This window comes from Podarcis pityusensis (genome assembly GCF_964106645.2).
Source record: "Podarcis pityusensis genome assembly, chromosome: 6".
In the NCBI taxonomy this organism is placed as follows: Eukaryota; Metazoa; Chordata; class Lepidosauria; order Squamata; family Lacertidae; genus Podarcis; species Podarcis pityusensis.
The window spans coordinates 29,496,574-29,518,881 of record NC_138030.1 but is presented as its reverse complement, the minus strand read 5'-3'; the positions used below and the strand labels follow the sequence as shown (position 1 = coordinate 29,518,881).

At 39.9% G+C, this 22,308-nt stretch overlaps 1 protein-coding gene across 7 annotated transcripts in view; it reads left to right on the top strand.

Annotated features, from left to right (window-relative positions):
• Positions 1–22,308, top strand: part of TOX2 (TOX high mobility group box family member 2) — a 256,169-nt gene that overhangs the window by 94,157 nt on the left and 139,704 nt on the right. For all 7 annotated transcript variants that reach the window (XM_081010270.1, XM_081010272.1, XM_081010269.1 and 4 more), the window contains exon 2: positions 15,668–15,733. In XM_081010270.1, coding sequence (XP_080866396.1) covers positions 15,683–15,733 — 51 coding nt within the window. In that variant the 5' untranslated portion in view covers positions 15,668–15,682. The remainder of the gene's footprint in view (positions 1–15,667; positions 15,734–22,308) is intronic.

Below are 22,308 nucleotides of genomic sequence, written 5' to 3'. Positions count from 1 at the left end.
TGCCATGAAACAACAGAACCAGCTCATTTAAAAAATGCAGCAAAAATGCAATTAAAATAATCACTAATGCCATTAAAGACACGAGAGAGCAAGAAACTTTGCCCAGTATCTAAAAGATAAGGAGCCAATGTGCCTGGGGACTGAATTTCATAATTTGAGCACCACCACACAGAAGTCCCTGAGTCACCAGGGGATTCCCAGAGAAGAGTCTCTGCAGGAGTTATTAATTGGCAGGCAATTCACACTGAAAAAGATGCTCCTTTAGATCATGGGTGGACACACTTCAGGCTCTTGAGTTTTGAATACCAAAACTGAACGAAGCTCACAGTGCTTCCATGCGTAGACCTATTCCTGGTTACTTCCCACTCTCCACTCATGGGCTTAAAAACATAAAATGAGCCTGCTAGATCAAGCCAATGTACAGCATCCTGTTCTCACAGTGGCCAACCAGAGGCCTGTAGGAAGCCTGCAAACAGGATATGAGCACAACAGTGGCAAGCTTAGTTCACCTGTATTAATTTCAACCATTTAATGGCTAGGGTGGGGAAGTCAGTTTATCTAGGCACCCTTAACAAACTACAGTTCCCAAAATTCTTTGTGTATATGGAGGGGGAGGCGTGTGCTTTAAATACAGTACATGTAACTGAAATAACCACACATTTTTTTCTCTGCTTTCTCTACTTCCTTACACTTCCTTCCTTGTTTCTCCTTTGAATTTTAGATTGTAATTTCCTCTGCCAAGGACTTGTCCTCTTGTATGCTGTAAAGCACCATGCACATTGATGGTGCTATAATAATAATATTATTATTAATAATATTGTATGTAGAATACTTATTAAACCAGCTGCAAACCCATGCACATTTAAAGAAAGCAAATTCCCTGAATTTCCGAGTAACTGCTTATAGGATTGTACCTAAAGCACCATGCAAGGGTGGGCCAAAACATCCCATAATTTTTTACCATTGCCCATTTGGGCTAGGGCTGATGGGAGCTGGAAGTCTGACTGTATCAGGTTCCTCACTCCTATAAATTAAGCTGGTGTTGGTGCAAGTATGTTTGTTTACAGATTTGCACAGCTGCTTCTGGGAAGGTTCAACCTATTTCATATTTCGGAGGAACATTTTTCTTAGAAGCATCCGGCATTCAAATGTATTTCCAATTATTTCATTTTAAGTTCTGTTAACTTGGCTATGCTCTCCTCAATTTAGATCCCTTTTAGATAGACAAATATGTTTATTTAAATAAATCATCCTGCTTTAAGTTTCTTTTGAGGTTTGTTGATCAGACTAATGAGCATACTCCATATTTTTCTCATAAGCATAAAGTCTGTCTGAACAGAAACATGAAGAAAATTGGCACAGATGTAGGCTTTCAGAAGAAATTATTCATATTAGGGCTGATCAGTGAGAGAACTTATTTGGGGAGGGGGAATACGGAAAGGTTAGGGGTAGAGAAAAACTTCCACATTAAAAATAAACCTGAACTTTTAATGGTAAGAAACATCCTTCAGCCTTGCCTGCATTTAGGTTTCGGCAAACTTTATTCTGGAATGATTTATGTTACTGCAAACTGTATTCTGTAGTATTCTAGAATTTTAAGTGCAACTTAAGTGATGGATATGAGACTTGTATAGGCCCCTGAAAAAGGCATCATACTTCAGGAATATTTCTCTCACACAAGAATAATTTATACTATTTGGCTGTAATACAGTGTGCGCTGCACTTGCTTTGATAGAAAGTGGGTGGGTTCCGCTGGGCACTTGAGTTTGGATGAGATGGTAAATGATAGTGCAAACTGAGTTTCATAAACCAGCCTCAAACCAAGATTTCTGGTGCTGGTTTCTGGGCCCCAAACAACCCATGTTTAGGGAGTCAGGTTGGGTTTTGATGTTAAAAACAATCCATAATTAAGCCAGGAAAACCATGGTTTAATGTAGCTTCTGTACCAACTGGGCCTGAGTGTGCAGCTGTGCACAGGCAGAATTTAAAGTCCACCACAAACTGCTTTGCAGGTCTAGATCCAGGTTCCTATGAGCCCTTAGGACTGGCCTGCTAGGCCATGGCTGATGGGTGGCCCTGGATCCTCTCTCCTCCTCCTGCCCTATTGGCAGGTGAGTAGGTGGGGAGGCCTTCCAACAACCAGCAGGGTTGGCGAAGGGACCAACAGAGGTGGTGATGCCCTAAGCACAGAAGAAAAAGCAGCAACAAGAAGGCAGTGCTGAGCCACCACTAGATGGCTGATCATTCTGCCTGGTGCTGCTTTGTTTGTTGCTTTGAGTACAGCCAAGGGGAAATCAAAAGAAAGCACCATTTCCCCTTTATTCATAGAATAATAAAGTTGTAGAGTTGGTAGGGAACCCAAGGGTCATCTAGTCGAACCCCCTGCAATACAGGAATCTTTTGCCCAGCATGGTGCTTGAACCCACGACCCTGGTATTAAGAGTCTCATGCTCTTACCAACTGAGAGCCCGGCATTCTTTTAACTGACATTCAATTATGAGAATCATTTAGCACGTTGTGAACCAGGCACTTATTCTCTATTTTTATCTGAAACCCTGATTTATCTTGAAAGAAAATAAAAACAAGGCAGTGTTTCTGGTTATCTTTTACTGTTATATTAACTGCTGGCAATCTCTGTGGATTCTTTGTATGTAACATCTCTCTCTGTGCAAATGTACTCTCCATTTCCTGTGAGTTACATACAAGGTGTCTTTGTGTGAGTAGGATATGAAATCAGTACCATTATCGGTTAACCTTGTTTGTTTCGAGTTGTGTATACGTCTCAACTCAGTGTGTGGGGGCATGCAAAACTTGTTTGCTCCTTTGTTAAAGAAATACCAGCCAGGCCTGCACAATCTGTGACTTAACAAATGAAACCCTGAAAGCGATGCATTTGGTACAGTGCATTTCATGTCATGTGACTCTTCTGCAGGGGCAATTGGTCTAATCTAGTCAAGGGTTAAAATAAAGCCGGGTTAACAGCAAAGCATCTTGGAGCACCTGGGCATTTTGCTGCTGTGCTGAAAGTGGCTGTTTTCCAACAGAGCAGTTTCAAAGGGGAGCTCTAATTGGAAAAACAAAGTTAATAGCAAAGTTTTATTTGATATTCCTTGAGACTTGAATAGATAATGGTTTCCTGTCCCAGTACGAGGGCTGATTTACTTAACATTACAAGGATACAGTTACTTTTGTTGGGAGTGGTCATTATGCTTATTTTAAATTGAATCGACACAGGCTGTGGTTTTTGCATTTATCTGCCATTTTAACTCCATTGTTGCAGTGCGTATCTGATGAAGTGAGTTCACAAAACATGCCTGGATAAGAGGAATGTTATGATTATGTAAAACTGCAGATGTGACAAGCAGTTGAATATTAGTAAACTTAACTATGGGTTTCCTATTCCTAGGGAAAACTTTAGCCCCAAAGTTATTAGTCAGTTTCTATATCATGATTGCTCTTCACCAGAGCTTGTCACTCCTACTATGAAAATGACCAAATGGGAAAGCTGTATTAAAACTTATTTAATTCTGTATGCTTTTCAAAGGTGTCACAGAATCAGTTGCAGGAAATGCCCTGTGAAAGAAAGCTGCAATGTTGAAAAGGGACCTACATTTGATTTAAAAAAATAAAAAAATCACCAGATGTTTTAATGCAGTAAAGGGGTGTGTGTGGATCCTATAAAAATGCTCCAAAGCCCGTTTTGCATTGCAGTGGTGCAAATTAAGTCACTAGCAAGTAAAGCCACTTCAAGTCTAGTTACTGAAACATCCTGGGATATGTTCAGATAGATCAGTGGGATCTATGTTTCTGGGTAGTGATGGTGGGGTTTTTTGCCTGCTGGCTTTTGAAAACTCACACTGGGTTAAGTTTAAATGTTCCTGTACATATTTCATAACTATTTTTCCCCTCTCAATCTTGCCTTTAGAGCCTGTATTCATTTGCTGGGCTAATGCCCGGGGTAACTTAAAGAGAAGGGCCGTATATTAAGAGTAGGATTTGATTACTTGCAGTAGGACTTATTTATTCCAACAGAATTGTGGCAATACTGCTGAGAAAGGTATTTTCTGAGGGTCAAATGAAAGCCAAATTTGACAGATCTTCTGCCATCCTGTGCATATCTTACTGGGTAAATCTTTGCCAACATGTTTTGGAGCAGTATATTCTGCTTGCTGTTGAAATGTTTCCGAAGTCTCAAATACACCAGGAACATCTTTTGGATACTGTTCAGTGGAAAAGCTGCTTTCTTCCCACCAGCTCTATTTGCATATTTAATAATGGACATTTATTAAGAAAATATTGTCAGTTCATTCTCAAAAGGAGAGACTTTAAAGCTGCCCTGGAATTTACATGGATTCTATCTTTCTATCAATGAATTCAAGGCAGTGTATTTAGGGTTTCCAGGAATCTTCAATCTTTGAACCAAGAAGACCCAAATCTGCTTAGCTTCAGTAAGGTGGCTGCAGTGTGATGCTTGGGGAAGTAAAATGTGTGGTTGAGATTTTTCTCTTTTGCCCTGTAGAGAGTAATTTAATTGGCTCTAGTATAGTAATCCCTGGGTTTTAGGCATCTATAGACTACTGGGGAAAGTTGGAAAAAGGGAAGTAACAGCAGCAGTACATCTCCACGATTTAAGAGAAAAGTATTGACCTTTGTTAAACAGAGAAGAAATTCTATTGGACCCAACCCACGGTTTTGTAGAAATATAGAAATCTTTATAGCCTTTCCTTATTGGGGTCCTTTAGGAAAAAGCACATAGAAGGAATAGCCGAACAAAAAAATGGCTGCAAAGTAATCTCTGTTCTTTATAACACTTTCCTTTCTCTTATACATTCAGCCCTGAAAGGGTTAGCTCAGGAGTTTGATCTCTGCAGTGTTTTCACATTCTGTTTCTAATTTCCATGACAAAGATTGTAGGAGGGACAGAATAAGGAACAAAATTTGCAGGCCAATTTGAGGGCTATAATGGGAAGAGAAAATGGCAGGGGCAAAGTGGGGAGAGAGGGAGAAGAATTGTAATTAGACTTTGAAATAGAGAAAAATATTAATGTGCTTCCATTTCAGTCTAAAAAGTAACTTTCTCTTACTGAAGCTGAGGGTTATATGGGAAGGATCTGAACTGTTTAGCAAGTTCTTGAATAAACTGTGTGAATTATTATATGAATTATGCCCACTAAGGAGCAGCTGTATTATTTAATGTACAGCAGTACCTCCAAATTCCTTACTATTGTTGATCATTAACAGTACAACCCATAAAGCACCCTTAGACTGTAGTCCAATGGGAATTATTTTTAAGCAAATGTACATGAACTACATGCATTATTAGGCTTGAAAGGACTGGGATGAGGAACACACATCTTTCTTTGACACTCCTTGAAGTTGTTTATTGAGCAGGAGGTCATGTTTGTTTCAAAAGCATTTGCTTCCAAAAAGTCAGAATTGCCACTTTCCTCTTGAATTTGTCCCTCTCTCTCTCTCTTGAATTAATAAAATAAAAGTAGAAAGAAAGAATCCTTTGAAAGAAAAACTACCTCACCAGCTTTAAATCCAAATGTGGCATTAAATCCAAAACAGAATCTCACAGCAGCTTGAAAACCATTCCTTAGTAAATGCCAAATCACTTTTGCAGTAGCTTTGCTTCTGTAACCACCTAAATAGCGTGAGAAATAACAATGCATGCTGTAGCGATGAAAACAAAGTCGGTGGTCAGCCCTGTCACATAGTGTGTGCAGCAGTGAGAAATAGAACTGTTGCTACTTAGTTCCCTATAGTTTTCTGAGGGTTTAAATAAATCTGTTGCTGAACTATTGACCCTCTTTGACATTACCAACTCAGGGGAAATCCATGCATTTCAGTGGTCAAATGAATAATGCTAAGTGGATCACTGTGGGCAAGAGTCTGTATAAAGGTCTTAATGGGAAAACTGCAGTTAAAAGAGATTAGGCTAACCTTAGTGGTATATATTCCCAGAAGGGAGCCGATGCTTAATAATTCTTTTAGGAAAACACACTGGTGGCCCTGTGGGTAGGAGATTTCAATGGCAGCAGGCCAGAGGAAGACATTTTACATCCCTGGGACTTGACAGAAATGAGCATTGACAAAGCAGGCATGGCAGCATTCTGAGGTGTTTGTTTTAGTATTAACCCTGCAGATTGTACATATGGCTTCTGATCTGCCACAAGGACTTGGAACTTTACAAGGAAGGAACCAGCACAGGGATTAATATTACAGCTAAGATGGAAGGAGAAAAAAGATGAAGGGAAAACTACAGTATTTCGATTCTTAAAGCCTGTAGGACAGGCATGTCCAAAGTCTGTTTTGGGGGCCTAATCCGGCCCGCTGGTCGATTTAATCTGGCCCCTATGGCAGTTTATTTCCTGGGGTAAAATCCTAAAATTAAAGATGTATTTTTAATCTTTGTTGGAAGCAGCCCAGAGTGACTGGGGAAACCCAGCCAGATGGGCGGGGTACAAATAATAAATTATTATTATTATTATTGTTAAAAAAACCCTTAAAAATAAACAACTTTGGTTGGCCCTTTGATCGGCCCTCATGACCTTTCACTTCATCAAATCTGGCCCTCTTTGAAAAAAGTTTGGACACCAGTGACGTAGGAAATGTAATTTTTTATAATGAAGTTAGAAGTTTTATTTACAAATAAATAAATAATAAAAGCAGGTGTGTGTGTTGTTATATCTCAACCCGCATGGCAGTATAAATTTAATAAGTATTGACACAAGAGCGTTACTATTCACACACACACACACACACACACACACAATGCTTTAATTAACAAATAAAAGGGTGTTTCCTGTACATCCCTGGTAGATATAATCTTTAAGATTGGTTAAGACTCAAGACTTTAAGATTGTCAGACAAACCCATGCAAAAGCTCCCTTTGTTTTCATTGGATATTGAATATTAACTACCCAGGAGCTCTCTCCATCCCGCCCCCTTTATTTTGAGCATGTTTATTTTGGTAGCATTGGAGCCTATGGGCTCACTCATCCATTCTGTGCAAAAGTATGTGACACGACATAGCCACATCTTTAAAAAATCCCATAACACTTCAGTATTTAAAAGCTCAATATAGTTCAATCAAAATAGTAGCATTTGCAGATTGGGATTTTGATATCGCTGTTAATGATACACAACTTCTTTCTGTTGTGAACCGCCCTGGGATCTTCAGATGGAGGGCAGTATACAGATTTAATAAACAAACAACAGCTTCATCATCAAGCAGTTTGCAACATCCCAAACTGTTTAGGGCAAGGATTAACAACCATTTTGGGCCAGCAGGCATATTCTGAATTTTGAGAAAGTGCTGTGGGTGCCAGTTACAAAACGACTGCTTTGAGGGTGGCGGTATAGCACAGAATTAGAGAAAGTCTCTCAATAAAACACATACGGAACATACTTGAGCCTCCCATCCACCTCCCATCAGAAAGGCCCTTTTACAAACAAACCCCAATTCCACACACACCCAACAAACCACCCACAAAACAGGACCACCAACCAGGATGTCTAAAGCTGCTGGATTAGCCATCCCTGGTTTACAGCTTTGTAAGTAAAACATACATTTACTTTTATTCATTTGAATGTACGGAGTGTGGAAAGTGCATCAGGGAAGGTTCAAAACTGACCATACCTCTACAGACACACAGCGGAGAAACTATACAAGTGAATAGTTGAGGGAGTTGGGTATGTTTAGCTTGGAAAAGAGGAGACTGAGAGGACATGTGATAGCCATCTTCAAACATCTAAAGGGTTGTCACATGGAGAATGGATCGAGCTTGTTTTTCCCTGCTATAGTGGCTAGGACACACCAACCAATGGATTCAAGAATGGAGATTCTGACTAAACATCAGGAAGAACTTTCTGATTCTAAGAGCTGTTTGGCAGCGGAACAGACTCCTTCAGAAGGTGGTGGATACTCCTTCCTTGGAGGTTTGTAAGTAGAGGCTGGATGGCCATCTGTTATGGATGCTTTAGCTGAGATTCCTGCATTACAGGGGGGTTGGACTAGATGACCCTCAGGTTCCTTCCAACTCTACAGTTCTATGATTCTAACCAGAGTTTGGATTGTGTTGTTCCTAGAAATGAACTGGAAGCCAATGCAAATTAGAACCAGAGAAGCATACAGTATTCAAAAAAATGGGCCCCATTTAACACTCTGGCTGCTACAACTGTGTGGGGCTAAACATTTTTTAAGGGCAGCCCCACACAGAGTGCTTTGCAGTTGTCTATACTGATTGGGAACAAGATGTGTTAAAGTGGCCAGATATTCTTTCTCCACTGGCTGGTATAGCTACAGCATCTGGCAAAACTGTGCAAAGACATCTTTGAGCTCAGGTGCTACCAGACAGTTTAGGAGCAAAACCAACTCCAGGAACACGCCCAGACTGCTCTCAGGCTTTCCCATCAATGTCTGTGAAATTTGATGCTTTGTTGACAGTGCTTTCCTGTTCCGATTCTGGACAAGATGTTTGTATTTTTTAAAGATCATTTACAAACAAAAAAATCCCAATTCTTGCAGCTTTCTTTTTACTATTTTTATAGTGCTTATAGTATTTGTAGTGCATGTCAATGTTACCTTTAAAAACGTTAAAAAGCTGCGTTCCATTGCTTTTTATCTAGAACAAATGACCTAAAATTGCAAACTGAAGAAGAAACAAATTTATGGGAATCTGTTTTGTAGTTACTACCTAAGCAACATGGAGGGTGGTATTTTGCTAAATTTGAAGTTTGAATGAAAAGGTTAAAGACACTTAGTTGCTTTTTTCACCATAGCTCATTGCAGATACCACATCAAACATCAAGCCATTGATCTAGTTACAGGTAGGTAGCCGTGTTGGTCTGCCGTAGTCGAAACAAAATAATAATAAAAAAATCCTTCCAGTAGCACCTTAGAGACCAACTAAGTTGGTTATCGGTATGAGCTTTCATGTGCATGCACACTTCTTCAGATTGTTTCTTCTTCTGTTTCAGTGTATCTGAAGAAGTGTGCATGCACACGAAAGCTCATACCAATAACAAACTTAGTTGGTCTCTAAGGTGCTACTGGAAGGAATTTGTTTGTTTTTTGTTTTGTTTCAATTAAGCCATTGAATTCAGCTTGACACCTCCATGGCTGGTTGTCAGTTAATCCTAGGCGTGGTGTTATTTCTCACACAGTTCCACCCTACTTCAAATTATGTAACCAGCAAACAGTAACAACAACACAGAAGAATAGTGTGCTAGATAACAAGCAGAGGAATTATAATACGTGTGTGTGTGTGTGATAAAACATGAAGAGAACCAGTTCTTGAAATCTGATCGTAGATAAGCCAAAAGGAGAGACCCAAGTATCAAAAGCAACAGTTGAAATTCAGTAAGTGGGTATCAAAAATAGTTTAATGCAAACTACCAAATCCTGATGTTTTTTAAGCTGGTATGCTGCTCATGAATGAATATTAAAATAAAATTCCTAGCTCTGTTCTTCAACATCTCCAGATGTAATCTGAAGGGGGGGGGGAATTACCTGTTGAAGAACCAAATTAATATCTTTAAAAAAATCCTCCTATCCATTTAAAAAACATAATTTGGTCTCTGGTAGTAACAATGCCCACTTGTTTACCTCCTCCTCCTTTTAGTGGTGGTGTGTATAGATGCACTATATACACTATATGTGTTATATATAGAATCATAGAATTCTGGAGTTAGAAGGGACCCTGAGGATCATCTAGTCCAACCCCCTGCAATGCAGGAATAGGCAGCTGTCCCAAATGGGGATTGAACCTGCAACCTTGGTGTTATCAGCACCACACTCTAACCAACTGAGTATTAATATAGATAGACCATTTTGGCTGTGAGACCTGCTCCCTGCCTTGCATGCCTTTTTACATCTGGCCTGGGAGGGCAGAGACCTGATTGATTCCACCTACAAAAGCCAAGATTGCTGAACAGACTCTTCTGTTTGGGGTATGATTTAGGGTTAAAAATAATAATAATAAAATCTTTATTTTTCAATCTTACGATTTGTCTGGAAATTGTTCAGTTTGGCTGAGTACTTTCTAATGTGTTTTGTTAATGGTTTGTGACTACTTTTGTTATATTTGTAATTATGTAGAATAATTTCATGTTGGAAGACACCTTGAGCATGGTTTTAACTATGGAAAGTCAGCATACAAATAAAATGATGGTAGTGTTAATATCCAACTTAAATAGAATAGATAAAATCTTTCAGAGCTTTGCAAGAATTAGACATCACCCATGCCTGTTTTTCTTTTTCTGCTCTAGAATTCTTCTTTGTTTATTGGGCATACAAAGTAAAATATGTATTTTAAATCAATTGCATGGGGACAGAAGAATAATTAAGACAGTAGTTCCGGGCTATTTTCTCTCTCAAATAAACAGAACAAGGAAGAAAACTGTTTCCATTGTGCAGGATGTTTAGGTAATTAAGGATAAATCAGATCGATTTTTTTTATCGAAAATAGAGTATGATGAATGTATGTCCTTATATCTGGAAATTGATTAGTATCTCGACATGCATGAGGAGATACTTCTAATCGAAACTGGGAGAAAACCATCCTAACAAAAGGAAAATATTAAAATATTTTGTTTCAACCGTAAATCAGTGTGGAATGATGAAGCCGATTGTCTTCAATTTCATTGCGCAGTGCAATGAGAATGAGAATGCAGCACACATTATTTATTTCCTATACCTGGCTATAGCATAAGTGGCAAACATTTAATTGAAAAAATACCCTGGCAGGAGAATTTTTATAATAAATTTGTTTGTGCCCTTACTGCCTGGAGGGGTAAAAAAAAAAAAATCTAATCTGCAGTAAGGAAGTTCTGAAGTTTCCTCTGAATTTTGAGGGTTGATTTTCAGCCTCACTGGTTGGCAATCAGAAGCACAGTAATTTTCAAGACAGGCTTCATTACAGTTACTGAGTTGGCGACAAGTATAGTATATAAAGCAATAAAACAAGTATGTTTTACCAAATTGGAATTACATAACGGGAGAGTCTGCATTTGCTTCCAAGGAAATAGCACCTTTTAAAAAGGCATAGATATGAAGATGAACTCAATTTCTTGCCTAGTTCTAGAATGGAGCTGATACAATTAGGGCTTCATCCTGGAGATGGAAAATAATGGGTTTTGAATGGATATAGAAATGAGCATGCATTTTATGAGAGATGTAGATTAATACTGCTTGCAGTAGTGTACATCTGGAATAGAAGATATGCAATATTTGGTGCAATGCTAAATTCACCTCCTGTTGATTTGTGTTTTGTAATCATGGTTTCAAAGCTGCAAGCTTTGTTTTCTAGTTGCATCATTGTGGGAGCCAACTCTACTGATTTGGAATCTGGAACGCTTAATGTAGTTGCAAGTTATTGAGATTATGGCAGACTAGATATGATGCAACAATATCTGAAACAGTGTTCTAATGTTTCTAACGTTTCACAGAAGAAAATAATATTGAAGTCACATGTGTATATATTAGGGCTCCACATCAGCCCTAAGACTTGCGTCAGTCTGTAAATTCGAGTTCTAAGTGGTTCTGTATTAAATGAAGCTGTGTGTTCCCGATTCACTATAATCTAAAATAGCTGTAATTTTTACCCCCATTTGGCCAAAGTGGATGAAATTTACAAGCACAGGAGCTTTTCCAGGGTGAAGCAAGCCTGCCAAATTGCAGACAAATCAGTTCAGAGGCTTTTGTAGGATAATTAAAAGGATCCAGGTTCCTCCATAACTCATGTTAGGGCAATTGATCTAGTATGCCAAAACTCTAAAATCCATAGGTTTCATATTCATTCAGGGGGAAGAGTGGGAGTTTGTCTCTTGTTCTTTCTTACTTTAAAAGAATTAAAAGGTGACTGAGTGATATGCATTATTGCTTGCACAACACAATTTAACACTAAGCTTTCTGGTGCTTATTTGGAATGGTGGAGTAGGGGAATCCTGCCCTGACCGTTGCTGACCCTGTGTAGGTCATATGGTGTACATAGCATGGGTTGATTTCATGTTGTGTAACAGATGCAATACCATTTGTGGCCAGCCTCTCCACACCCTAAGTCACACCCAGGTCACTATTACTTTACCTTTCATTGTGTGCAGTGTGGTGGCCGTCCTTGCATAAACTCAATTCAGTGCATGATGACATAGTAGTTGTGTCATCAAAGGAACTGAGCAGGTTTTTGAGACTTGCACTTTATTTTATGACATGTAAATTAAGGTGTCATTGATGTACCTATTTATCAAAGCTATTGTTTCTGGTTTTCTCCAGTGTGATTAAAATTCTTCAGTTATTTTCAGTTAATGCCTTGCTAGGTAGGGATTACATATGAAGCTGTAAAACAGGGGTCTCCAGTTCTGTATTTTATTAAATAACAGGGTTGGGGATGTTTATCAAGGGGGATGGGGAGGAAGGGAATTATTATCCTTTCCTTGCCTGCCAATGCCCTCCTACAACCCCTTCTTCTGTTCTTCTGCTACCACCCCTCGCTCCAAACAGATTTGTTTCCAGGCTCAGAGTCCAGCTGATGGGAAAGCTGATGGCATATTGAGTTTGTATGCATCAGAAGAAGTTTGAACTTTTGTACTGAAATATCTTGGAGGAACATGTTTACCCTTAGAAGCAGTCTCACTGTGATTTTTAGTGCGGAACACAGGAAAGTTAAATTTATTAAAGGAAATGCATATTTAGGTAGTTCCTAGTTCAATTCTATCAAAGTTGGAGGTACAAAGAGCCATACTTATTCTTTCATCTCGGTAAAGACACACAAGATGTCTTCTATCTCATAGTGGGATGAATGGCGAAGGAAGGGATGGAGGAGGTAAGCAACCCTAAAAGTATCAGTTTAGCGCATGTTAGTTCGGAAAAACAGTCTAGGAAGCTTGGCGTTTCCTCCCTTTATCTGCATTCTCCCCATGCAAAACCACCATACTTACTACAAGCTAGGTTGCATCCCAACATTTCCAGCAAATGGTACCTGGGGGATGGGGAGAAATGTTATGTGGTGGATGAGATAAGCATTCCTACTTCTCCCAAGTATTTCCCCCTGCAAAGACCACCCAGCACCTGCAATCATGTTGCAGGATCCCATGTTTGCCAGCATTTCATATAGCTCCAGACTTTCAGCCTTTGTTCAAAATCATTGCCTGAAGAATTCTGTTTAAAGCCTGAAGCTTACAGATTTCAACCAGTGATGTTGATGTACTTTAAAAGTTTCATTGACCTGTTTTATATTTTTGTTTGTTTAAAATCCCAGATAATTTGAATAATAATGCAAAAGATCAGCTACTCTAGCTGTGTCCTGGCATCCAGTCCTTTTCTGGTGCTCAGATAAAGTAACCAAGAAAGGGGTTCTTTAAGTCTGGCTTGAGCTTACTGTAGAAGCTTTATTACATTGCACAGTTCTGAAGGTAAGATTGGGGCCTTCCCTGTAAGAACGTGCACCAGAGAAAGAAATCAGAACAAGTTTGGTGATTTCCTTCAGGTTCTCAGTCTCTGCGGTTCAAAGCACTCTTACGTGATATTTCACTGTGCATAATTTTTGCTATGTTGCCCCATAGCAATACAGATGAGTAAGAATTCACTCGAGCAGTTTTGACAGATTCATGCTGATAAGATGCTGAATAAAGGAGGGAGACAAAAGAAATAAGTAAAGGTGAGCAGGAGAGAAAACTGGAGCACAGGTTAATCTTTGTCACAGTTCCTTTTAGGTTTACATGTTTTTTAATACTGTAATTAATGCAGAAAGTATAATTTGTAAGAAATAATCCAATATGGCTTGTATAATTACAAGGGTTTACACCCAGCATCTTGTGCCTGTAGTAGAGCTATTTGAGTATCAGCTGCTAGATTGAGAAAGCCTTGTATGCCAAAGGGCCTTTCCTTCATTCAGGAGGCAAGGGTCATCTGAGACTTTGTGTCTTGGGCAGGGACTCTTGTTAATTGTAAGATCAGTTTTCTGTTGGAAGCCTGCTGCTTCTGTTTCCAAATGACTTTGCAAGAGATATTGGTTGGAGGATAACCCAAAGTATCAAGTAGCAGGGAAGGATTGGCAAACAGAAACACAGACATACACACAATCCGAGATGTAAATAGTGCCATTCTCCAAGTGGCATGGGTAACATCTTTAGAAGTCAGAAAATAAGTTGTATAGAGGAGACCAAGGTAGTGTTCACATTCCCATTTACTGTTTGCTCATTGCATTTCCAGTGTTGGTCTTTCATCCATGTTCACATTATAATTTCCAAAATGCATCTGTATCCTGTACAGTGGTACCTTGGTTTACAACCATAATCCATTCCGTAGGTCCGTTTGTAAACCAAAACAGGTTGTAACCCGAGGCACGCTTTCACCAATGGGGCCTCCAATTTTTTTTTGTTCATAATAAAAAAAAGGGGGGGCTATAATCCAAAAAAAGGTTGCAAACCGGGACAGACACTTCCGGGTTTGATGTGTTTATAATCCAAAATGTATGCAAACCAAGACGTATGCAGACCAAGGTACCACTGTGCTTTGCGTTGTTTCGCAAACCAGCTTCACATTGATTGGAGCCCTAAAGCTGTTCCTAATCCCACTCTAGCGATGGTGTGAAACACCCCCACCGCTCAACATCCCTTGGTGTGCGCTCAGACATAAAAGAATTGAAGCTTTGCTGATGTGAGCAGCTGGGGGGGGGGGAGAGCTGTGAAACGCAGCAGAAGACAACAATTTCACTGTACTCAAAAGCAATAATATGAACAACTCTAAGATACAGGTGTATTTTTTTCCTAGGTGGGAAGTTGCAGTGTACTTTCCCTCCATAGGCTACCATAAGCTGCTAGGACAACTCACTGCAGATGATTTGGTTCACCCACAACCAGCTCCAAACTGGCTCAGGGGAGCCATGACAGGAAAACCTATAACCAAGTTAGATGGGAGAGACTGTGCCTCTAACTCTCGCTGAGTTGAATGAACCCCGTTTGCAATCCAATACAAGAATAGAGCAGGCAAAACGAAGGGGGTGGGAATACCCTTGTTTAAGTAGAATCCTTTCTTAAAGGTTTAGGTTTCCAGGGACCCAGTGGAGGGGGGAGGAAAGGGAGAAGAGCAAAATTAACTACCCCACAATGTCATGTGGGGGAGGGGACAGTGTGCATCCTTGGGTGTAAAATCCAAGGGTGTAAAATCATGCAGAGTAGACCTATTGAAATTTGTGGACCTCAGTTCTGTTAATTAATTTCAATGGGTCTACTCTGAGTAAAGCTTCCTTGACCATCACCCCAAATCCTGATGGGTGATAAAAGGTGGTGGAGTACTCTGTTTTTCTGACAGTGGGATCTACAGAACTTCTTCTTGTGTGTCTTATTTTTTTTATTTCTTAGGAGTCTCATTCAGTAGGTGCAAACTGATCCTTGATTACACTGGACATGCAATCTCAGTATGCCTCTCTATAGGTGCATAATGTGTGGGGTCATGTCCTTGTCCATGTTAATGAAGAGCACCCATGGGAAAGTTGGTGTATACAACCCAATTTGCTTTGGGCAGGAGAGTCAGTATGAGCTCACCCTTTTCAGGCAAAATGGAACTATTTGGAATGAAAGTGCTTGGAAAACGCCTAAAATAGCAGCAGAACCTAGCTCTCCTGGCTACAGTGATAACCACTGGTTTCTTCTGTCTTTCCAGTTTGACGGAGAGAACATGTATATGGGAATGAATGACAATAACCAGGAGTTCCTCTCAGCAAATCAGGTAAAACGTAACAATCTTTGTGGGCTGTGTGTATATGCAGGGTATCAAACAACACTCATTATTTGCTTGTGTGCTGTCCTGTATTAGTTGTGATTGAATTGCTTGTGCATTACTAAGGACACGGCATAGTGCAGAGGTGTGCAGAGGTGTCAAATAGCATCTCAGATGTCACCTTCCCCGTAAATGTCGGCAAAGGCTGTGCAAGGTTTTCTACCATTTCAGAACAGCGTTTATAGAGGAAGACTCGTTTCATTTTTAACCTTTACTACCCTATGAAAAGCCGGCGCATACTGGAGGAAAGGCACACTCATACTTCTCATGTTATACATTTGATCTCTCACACAGGGTTGGCTTTGAAATTCATTTCAAATGAGGATTCACGATTTGAGACCGGTTGGCTTCCTTGACATCATTTTCATTGCACTTATTTGTGATGCTCTTTTTGCCTTGTGGCACCTTACTAAGAACATAGGAGCAGCTCTGCTGGATCAGACCAGATGCCCGTATAGTCCAACATTCTTCCCCTCAGTGGCCAATGAGATGTGATGCCCAAAGCAGGACATGAGTGAATTAGCCTCTCCTGCTGTCCCAGCCTTCCCCCAACAATGGCTAGTATTCCTTGACAACATATAGCCATAATGACCAGAAGCCAGTGGTAGCTTCATTCGCCATCCCATTTTAAAGCTATACAGGTTGGCAGGCACCACGACATCTTGTAGTAGAGGCTTCCACAGCTTGTTTTGCGTGAAGATTCCTTCCTTTTGTCTGTCCTGAACCTCCCAACATTCAGCTTTGCCGGATGACCCCCAGCTTGTTCTTCTCTACATGCTTGGCTATTTTACCTTTAACAATACTTTACTCCAGTTTTCCCAGGACGGACGTTAATCTATCTGGCCTGTAATTGCCAGGACCTGCCCTGGACCCTCCCCTCCTTTTAAAATAATAGCTAACTTTCCAGTCATCAGATATGGAGGCTGCTTTGAGGGGCAAGTCACATATTTTTGTGAGAAGATGAGCAATTCCACATTTGAATTCTTTGAGAAGTCTCATAGTCCCACTGATTTTTCAGTTTTTATTTTGTCCATTAGGCCAGAAACTTCACTTCTCGTCACTGCTATATGTCTCAGTTCCTTAGACTCCCCTCCTGTAATAGTTATTCAAGGTACTGGAATCAGGCCCAGATACATTTGTGATGGGGGAGGGCCATAGCTCAGTAGTAGAGCATCTGCTTTGCATTCAGAAAGTCTCAGGTACAATTCAGGTAGGGATGCGATTGTCCCCTTTCTGAAACCCTGGAGAGCCCTGCCAGTGTAGGCAATACTGAACTTGTGTAAGGCAGCTTCCTGCATCCCTAGATGACCTTTGAAGTGCTTTCCAATCCTATGATTGGTTTTCTTTTACGCAGCACCAGCCTATGTTCCTATGCATCTGGCTTAGCTGAGTAAATAGGCAGCAGATATTTGCAAGCGTGCTTCACTGTCTTCAGTAAATTTGATTGCTCCACCGGAGGTTTGAGAAAAGACTACAAACTGCATTCCGCATAATGTAGTACTCAGTGCATATTGTAAGTTATCAGTCTGTGTCACAGAAATGCACAGCAATAAACATTGCAGAGTATAATCCTGCACAAAGGATTTATATCTAGGCAAAGACTGCTGTAATCTTTCTTTCTTGGATGCTGATATCTGCTTTCTGGGGCAAGGTTGCAATATGTTCTTGACTACTCTGGCAGGCATCTTGTCTTGGCCATATATCTGAATTCTTAAGTGAAGTGTTTGCTTCACATGTAGATCAGAGATTGACCATGATGTAAAAGTAATGTTAAACCAAAGACAAGAAGAAAAACGAGTGCTCACCTTCAGAGGTACAATATGTGAGCTTGTCAGATATGGTGAAGTGAGACATATATCCAGTCAGAAGTTTCTAGAGATTGGATAAATTCCAGTTGCTGCCAGAAGAAAAGCTTTTAATTTTTCAAAGGGCAAGAAACAAAGTGACAAAGTTAACTATTAATTGTAAAGTCATAACACCATAATAAAGTGTTCAAAACAAAAACCTGCATTCTACATTCCCTAAGTTAATGATTAGCACATTCAATAAAATACCCATTACCTTGGTTATACAAAACATTTCTTTCTACCTAATGTCAGTTATGTGTGCGCAAGGGAGCCCTAGGCATAGCAGTTGAGCAGGTTAAGGGACACAAGCCCTTTCCATCTGTTCAGGGCGTGTCACATCCAATAATTTTCAAATCTTTTTATCATTGACTGCTCTTTCCAAGCTTCTTGTGGAGTTATCATCATAATGGTTTAATATTTGTCAAAATGCCTAAATGACATGGGCACTGTATGTAAATAAAAGTAAACAGCAAAGTACTCACAGATTCACAGTCTAAATAAAAACAACAGGGAAAGGACTTGAAGGAAAATTTAGTATTTTTAGATGAAGCTAGAAACTCCTAACACCTATAAGCCAAATTATTAGCAGCTTTTGCCCCTGTCACTCCTTTACCTGTGTATGTGCAGATCTCCTTCCTTACCACACAGTCCTAACCATGTCTACTCGGAAGTAAGTTTTACTGAATTCAGTGGTGCCTACTCCCAGATAAAGAGGTAGTCTCTCTTCTGACTTACAGTCTGCAAACTCAGGCAAGGGTACAGAAGGGGTCAGTTTAGTACCCTTCCCCACACTATGAAAAAGAGGTTTGCTAATGTTGTTTGTCCTCATGATTTCATTTACCTATTTGTGGTATTTTTTAATACCACTTTCCCATGTAAATTTCCAAAATGGTTCACAATAAACATGAGAAACATTCAGATCATAAAAGATCCTAACGTAATGAAACATGAAAAACTCAAGGAAAGCAAAATAAACAAACAGCAGAGCATGTTTACAGATTCAACTTCTAAAAGCACAAATGGAAAAGAAAAAAACTGGTAGCTACATAGGTTTTTCATGGGAGGGGATTCCAAAGGATACAAGGATATCTACCACTAGGTCAATTCCTCCAGCTACGTACTGTGCTTTAAACATGGGCACAATCCCATTTACTTCAATTTGGGTGTATGAAGCAATGAGTCTTCAACATCAACTTCGTTGGACTGGTCATGTTGTTCGGATGCCTGATTATCGTCTTCCAAAGCAACTACTCTATTCTGAACTTAAAAATGGAAAGTGTACTACTGGTGGTCAACAAAAATGGCAAATCTAAAAAAAATAGTATAAACACCGACAATTGGGAAACACTGGCCTGTGAGCTCTCCAATTGGAGAACAGCCTTTACCAAAGGTGTCATGGACTTTGAAGATGCTTGAACTCAGGACGAAAGGGAGAAACGTGCTAAGAGGAATGCACATTTGGCAAATCCTCACCATGATCAACTCCACCTGGAAACCTATGTCCCCACTGTGGAAGGACGTGTGGATCCAGAATTGTACTCCACAGTCACTCACGAACTCACTGTTAAGACTGTTCATGGAAGACAATCTTACTTGGCTACAAGTGATTGCCAAAGATAATCTGCCCTCAGCAGACAGGCTAGCCTTTTAAAGCTTATTTTTAAGCACATGGTTGTCCAAGTGGGGTTGGTGTTGGGTATGAGGGTGAAACAATATGCTGATAATTATTCCTAAAAACTGGTGCACATTTCCATGTTTCTTTTGTAGGAATTCTATTTTGTCACCACACAAAAGATCTGATCTAGAGAAATACTGAAAAACTCCAATGTCTAAACACCGGGCTTCATACAGCTAGTCAACTCTTTGTTTTGTTGCTTATCAAGGTCAGGCCAAATAAAAGAAGTTCATTAGCATCTGAACTGAAACTGCTTAGGTCACTGGGAACAGAAGTTTCCTAGTACACCTCTGAATGAAACTCAAAGTGTATTATTAATAGAGCATGAATAATGAAAGCAGCTAGATGCTCAGAGTATTCTTTGTTGGGAAAACGTAAGCAATAATTTTACATACTAATGCATGAAGAAAGGTCAAAGAATCCCAGTCCAAGGGCCAGGATGACTCATCTAGCCATGCAGAATATAATATGCAGAAGCAAGATAGACAAAAGAAAACTATGAAGGGATTCAAATAACTAGTGTGGTGATATTCCATGTGGTAGTTTGGGATCACTACTTACAATGCAATAATTTTTGCACAAAATTCAGGGGTTGCACCTTGGATACAAAGAGCACGTACACACTCAAACATGTAAACGACCACTTTATATATATTTTAAAAGTGGACATGATTCTTCCCCATTTACCACTAATGTAATTTTAAAGATGGAAATGCAATTTATATCCATATCTCCTCTTCAAATTTGATGAAATATATGTTTATCTTGCACCTGAGTATCAGAATCCAAGGCTAAAAATTGCTGGGGAAAGGGCCCTTTTGCTTAAGGTTGCAGTCCTAGCAGGGCTTTTACCAATGGCTTTTTTTTTGGCTGTTTGGGCTCATGAGTTCTATGATTATAAAATGATTTCACACCAGCCCATCACAGAAGCCATTGCCTCTTCCTTTTCATATCTGTATAGCACTAAAGATCCTAAGTCAGTATAAGGCTGGGAAAATAACACAAGACAAATGATGTGTTTCTATATTGTTGTAAATGTTGAAATAGTGTTTTGCACTTCTTGTTCTCATGGCTGCACCCGCACATCTTTTTGTTGAATGGTCTTCTGAAACAGGAAACAGTATGCTCTTTTCCCCGTGGCGGGTGCCCACACACACTTTTTGAGTGTTACAGGGACTTTTCCAGATTTGCACCCTGGTTATCGAATGCCTCCCCAGAGGGCTGCTGGCACCATGTTAGGACTGTTTTATTTTACAATGCTTTTGAATCCACTGAATCTTATATCTTCTGTATATTTTCAGTGATAGTCTGCATTTTTCTGTGCTGTTTTATTCTCTGAGGCTGAAACTATCTGCTGCTTTTATAGTTTTGTGATTATTGTTAAGTATTCATCACTTAATTTTTCTGTAAAAACAGAGCATGTGTAAATGTTGTACACAAAGCATGCGTGCATACATGAGGGCCTAATGGGCAGTTACCTTCTCAGTAACATGGCGGACCCCCTTTCCCCCTACCTTCCAATGGAAAGTGAAAAGGCTGCTTTCCATTGAGGTTTTGCTTTTAAGATGCTGGTTTTAATTTGGTCTCCACTTGGTTGTTTCGTTGCTGCTGTATGTTTTTATGGTGTTTACTTTGTTAGCTTGTTCAACCAGCTTTATATTGCTGCTGCTGTTGATTTTGCTACCATTTGGTACCATTGTTGAGGCAGAAAGACTGGGCTTACAGCGTTCAACTAAACTAACCCAGAAAGAACAACTAGTGATAAGCGTGAGCTTGGTTTTCCATGGGATTCGAACAGTAAGTTTGTTAAACTGGGCCTATTATAAATTGGGCCTTGATGCCTTTGGTGCCTAAGCCTGGCTCATAACTGCTTAAACTATCTTTCCCCACCCTTAAAGAAACACACACTTGCAAGACTGCCATTCTACTCTTACCCTCTTCTCTTTCTCTGTCTCTCTAAACTTACCTGGTGGCAATAATACAGAGGGCTCAAACTAAGGTCTCATTTGGGCTCTAGACCAGGGCTGGCTCTACCATTTGGCAAAGTGAGGCAACCCCCACAGGTGGAAGATGCTCATGAGCAGTAGGAGCAACCTGCTGGTTTTTCCTTCTAAATCTCAGAGTAATTTCTTCCTTTTGGAGAAATTAAGGCTTGTGTTTAATTCTACAGACTCCATAAAAAATTAAGGCCATCTGCCTTACATTCTGTCAGCAGAAAAGCTAATTTCCCACTGTGCAAATGAGCTGCAGCGAATTTAAGGCTCATGTGGTCCCCTGTCACTCTTTTCATTTTGCCGGTGAGAAAGAGATCAGAAGCTTTCTATTCTGATTCTGAATGAACCACAGTTCTCCAATCCCCATAGTGTCAAAACCTGGGAACTGTGGTTTGTTTAAACTATGGGTCAGGAAACTAGGCAAAACCAGTGCCACCTACTGACCAAACCACAAAATGACGTTATGCTTGTGATTGTTTGAGCTTATTCAAACAATCAGAAAAATCAGGACCAAATGATATTCAGTATAAAACATTCACCGTGCATGCAAAGCAGGAGAAGGCTAGGCTAGGTGTCAAAACCTGGGAACTGTGGTTTGTTTAAACTATGGGTCAGGAAACTAGGCAAAACCAGTGCCACCTACTGACCAAACCACAAAATGACGTTATGCTTATGATTGTTTGAGCTTATTCAAACAATTAGAAAAAGCAGGACCAAATGATATTCAGTATAAAACATTCCCTGTGCATGCAAAGCAGAAGAAGGCTAGGCTAGGCTAGACTAATTCTGAAATTATTTTTACTGACCAAACTGCAGTCTTCTTCTTTTTTAAAAAGGTAGAATTATATACAAGCCTTAATTGCTATCTTGATGATTTATATTAGAAGAAGAACCACCCAAAATTCTATAGTTGCTGGCATCCATCTGTTTTGGGAGACAATGGAAGAATTCTCCTTCAGGCGTGAAGTCAAACCACTGGAGAGTTAAAGCTCCTGCTGGGGCTGTAGA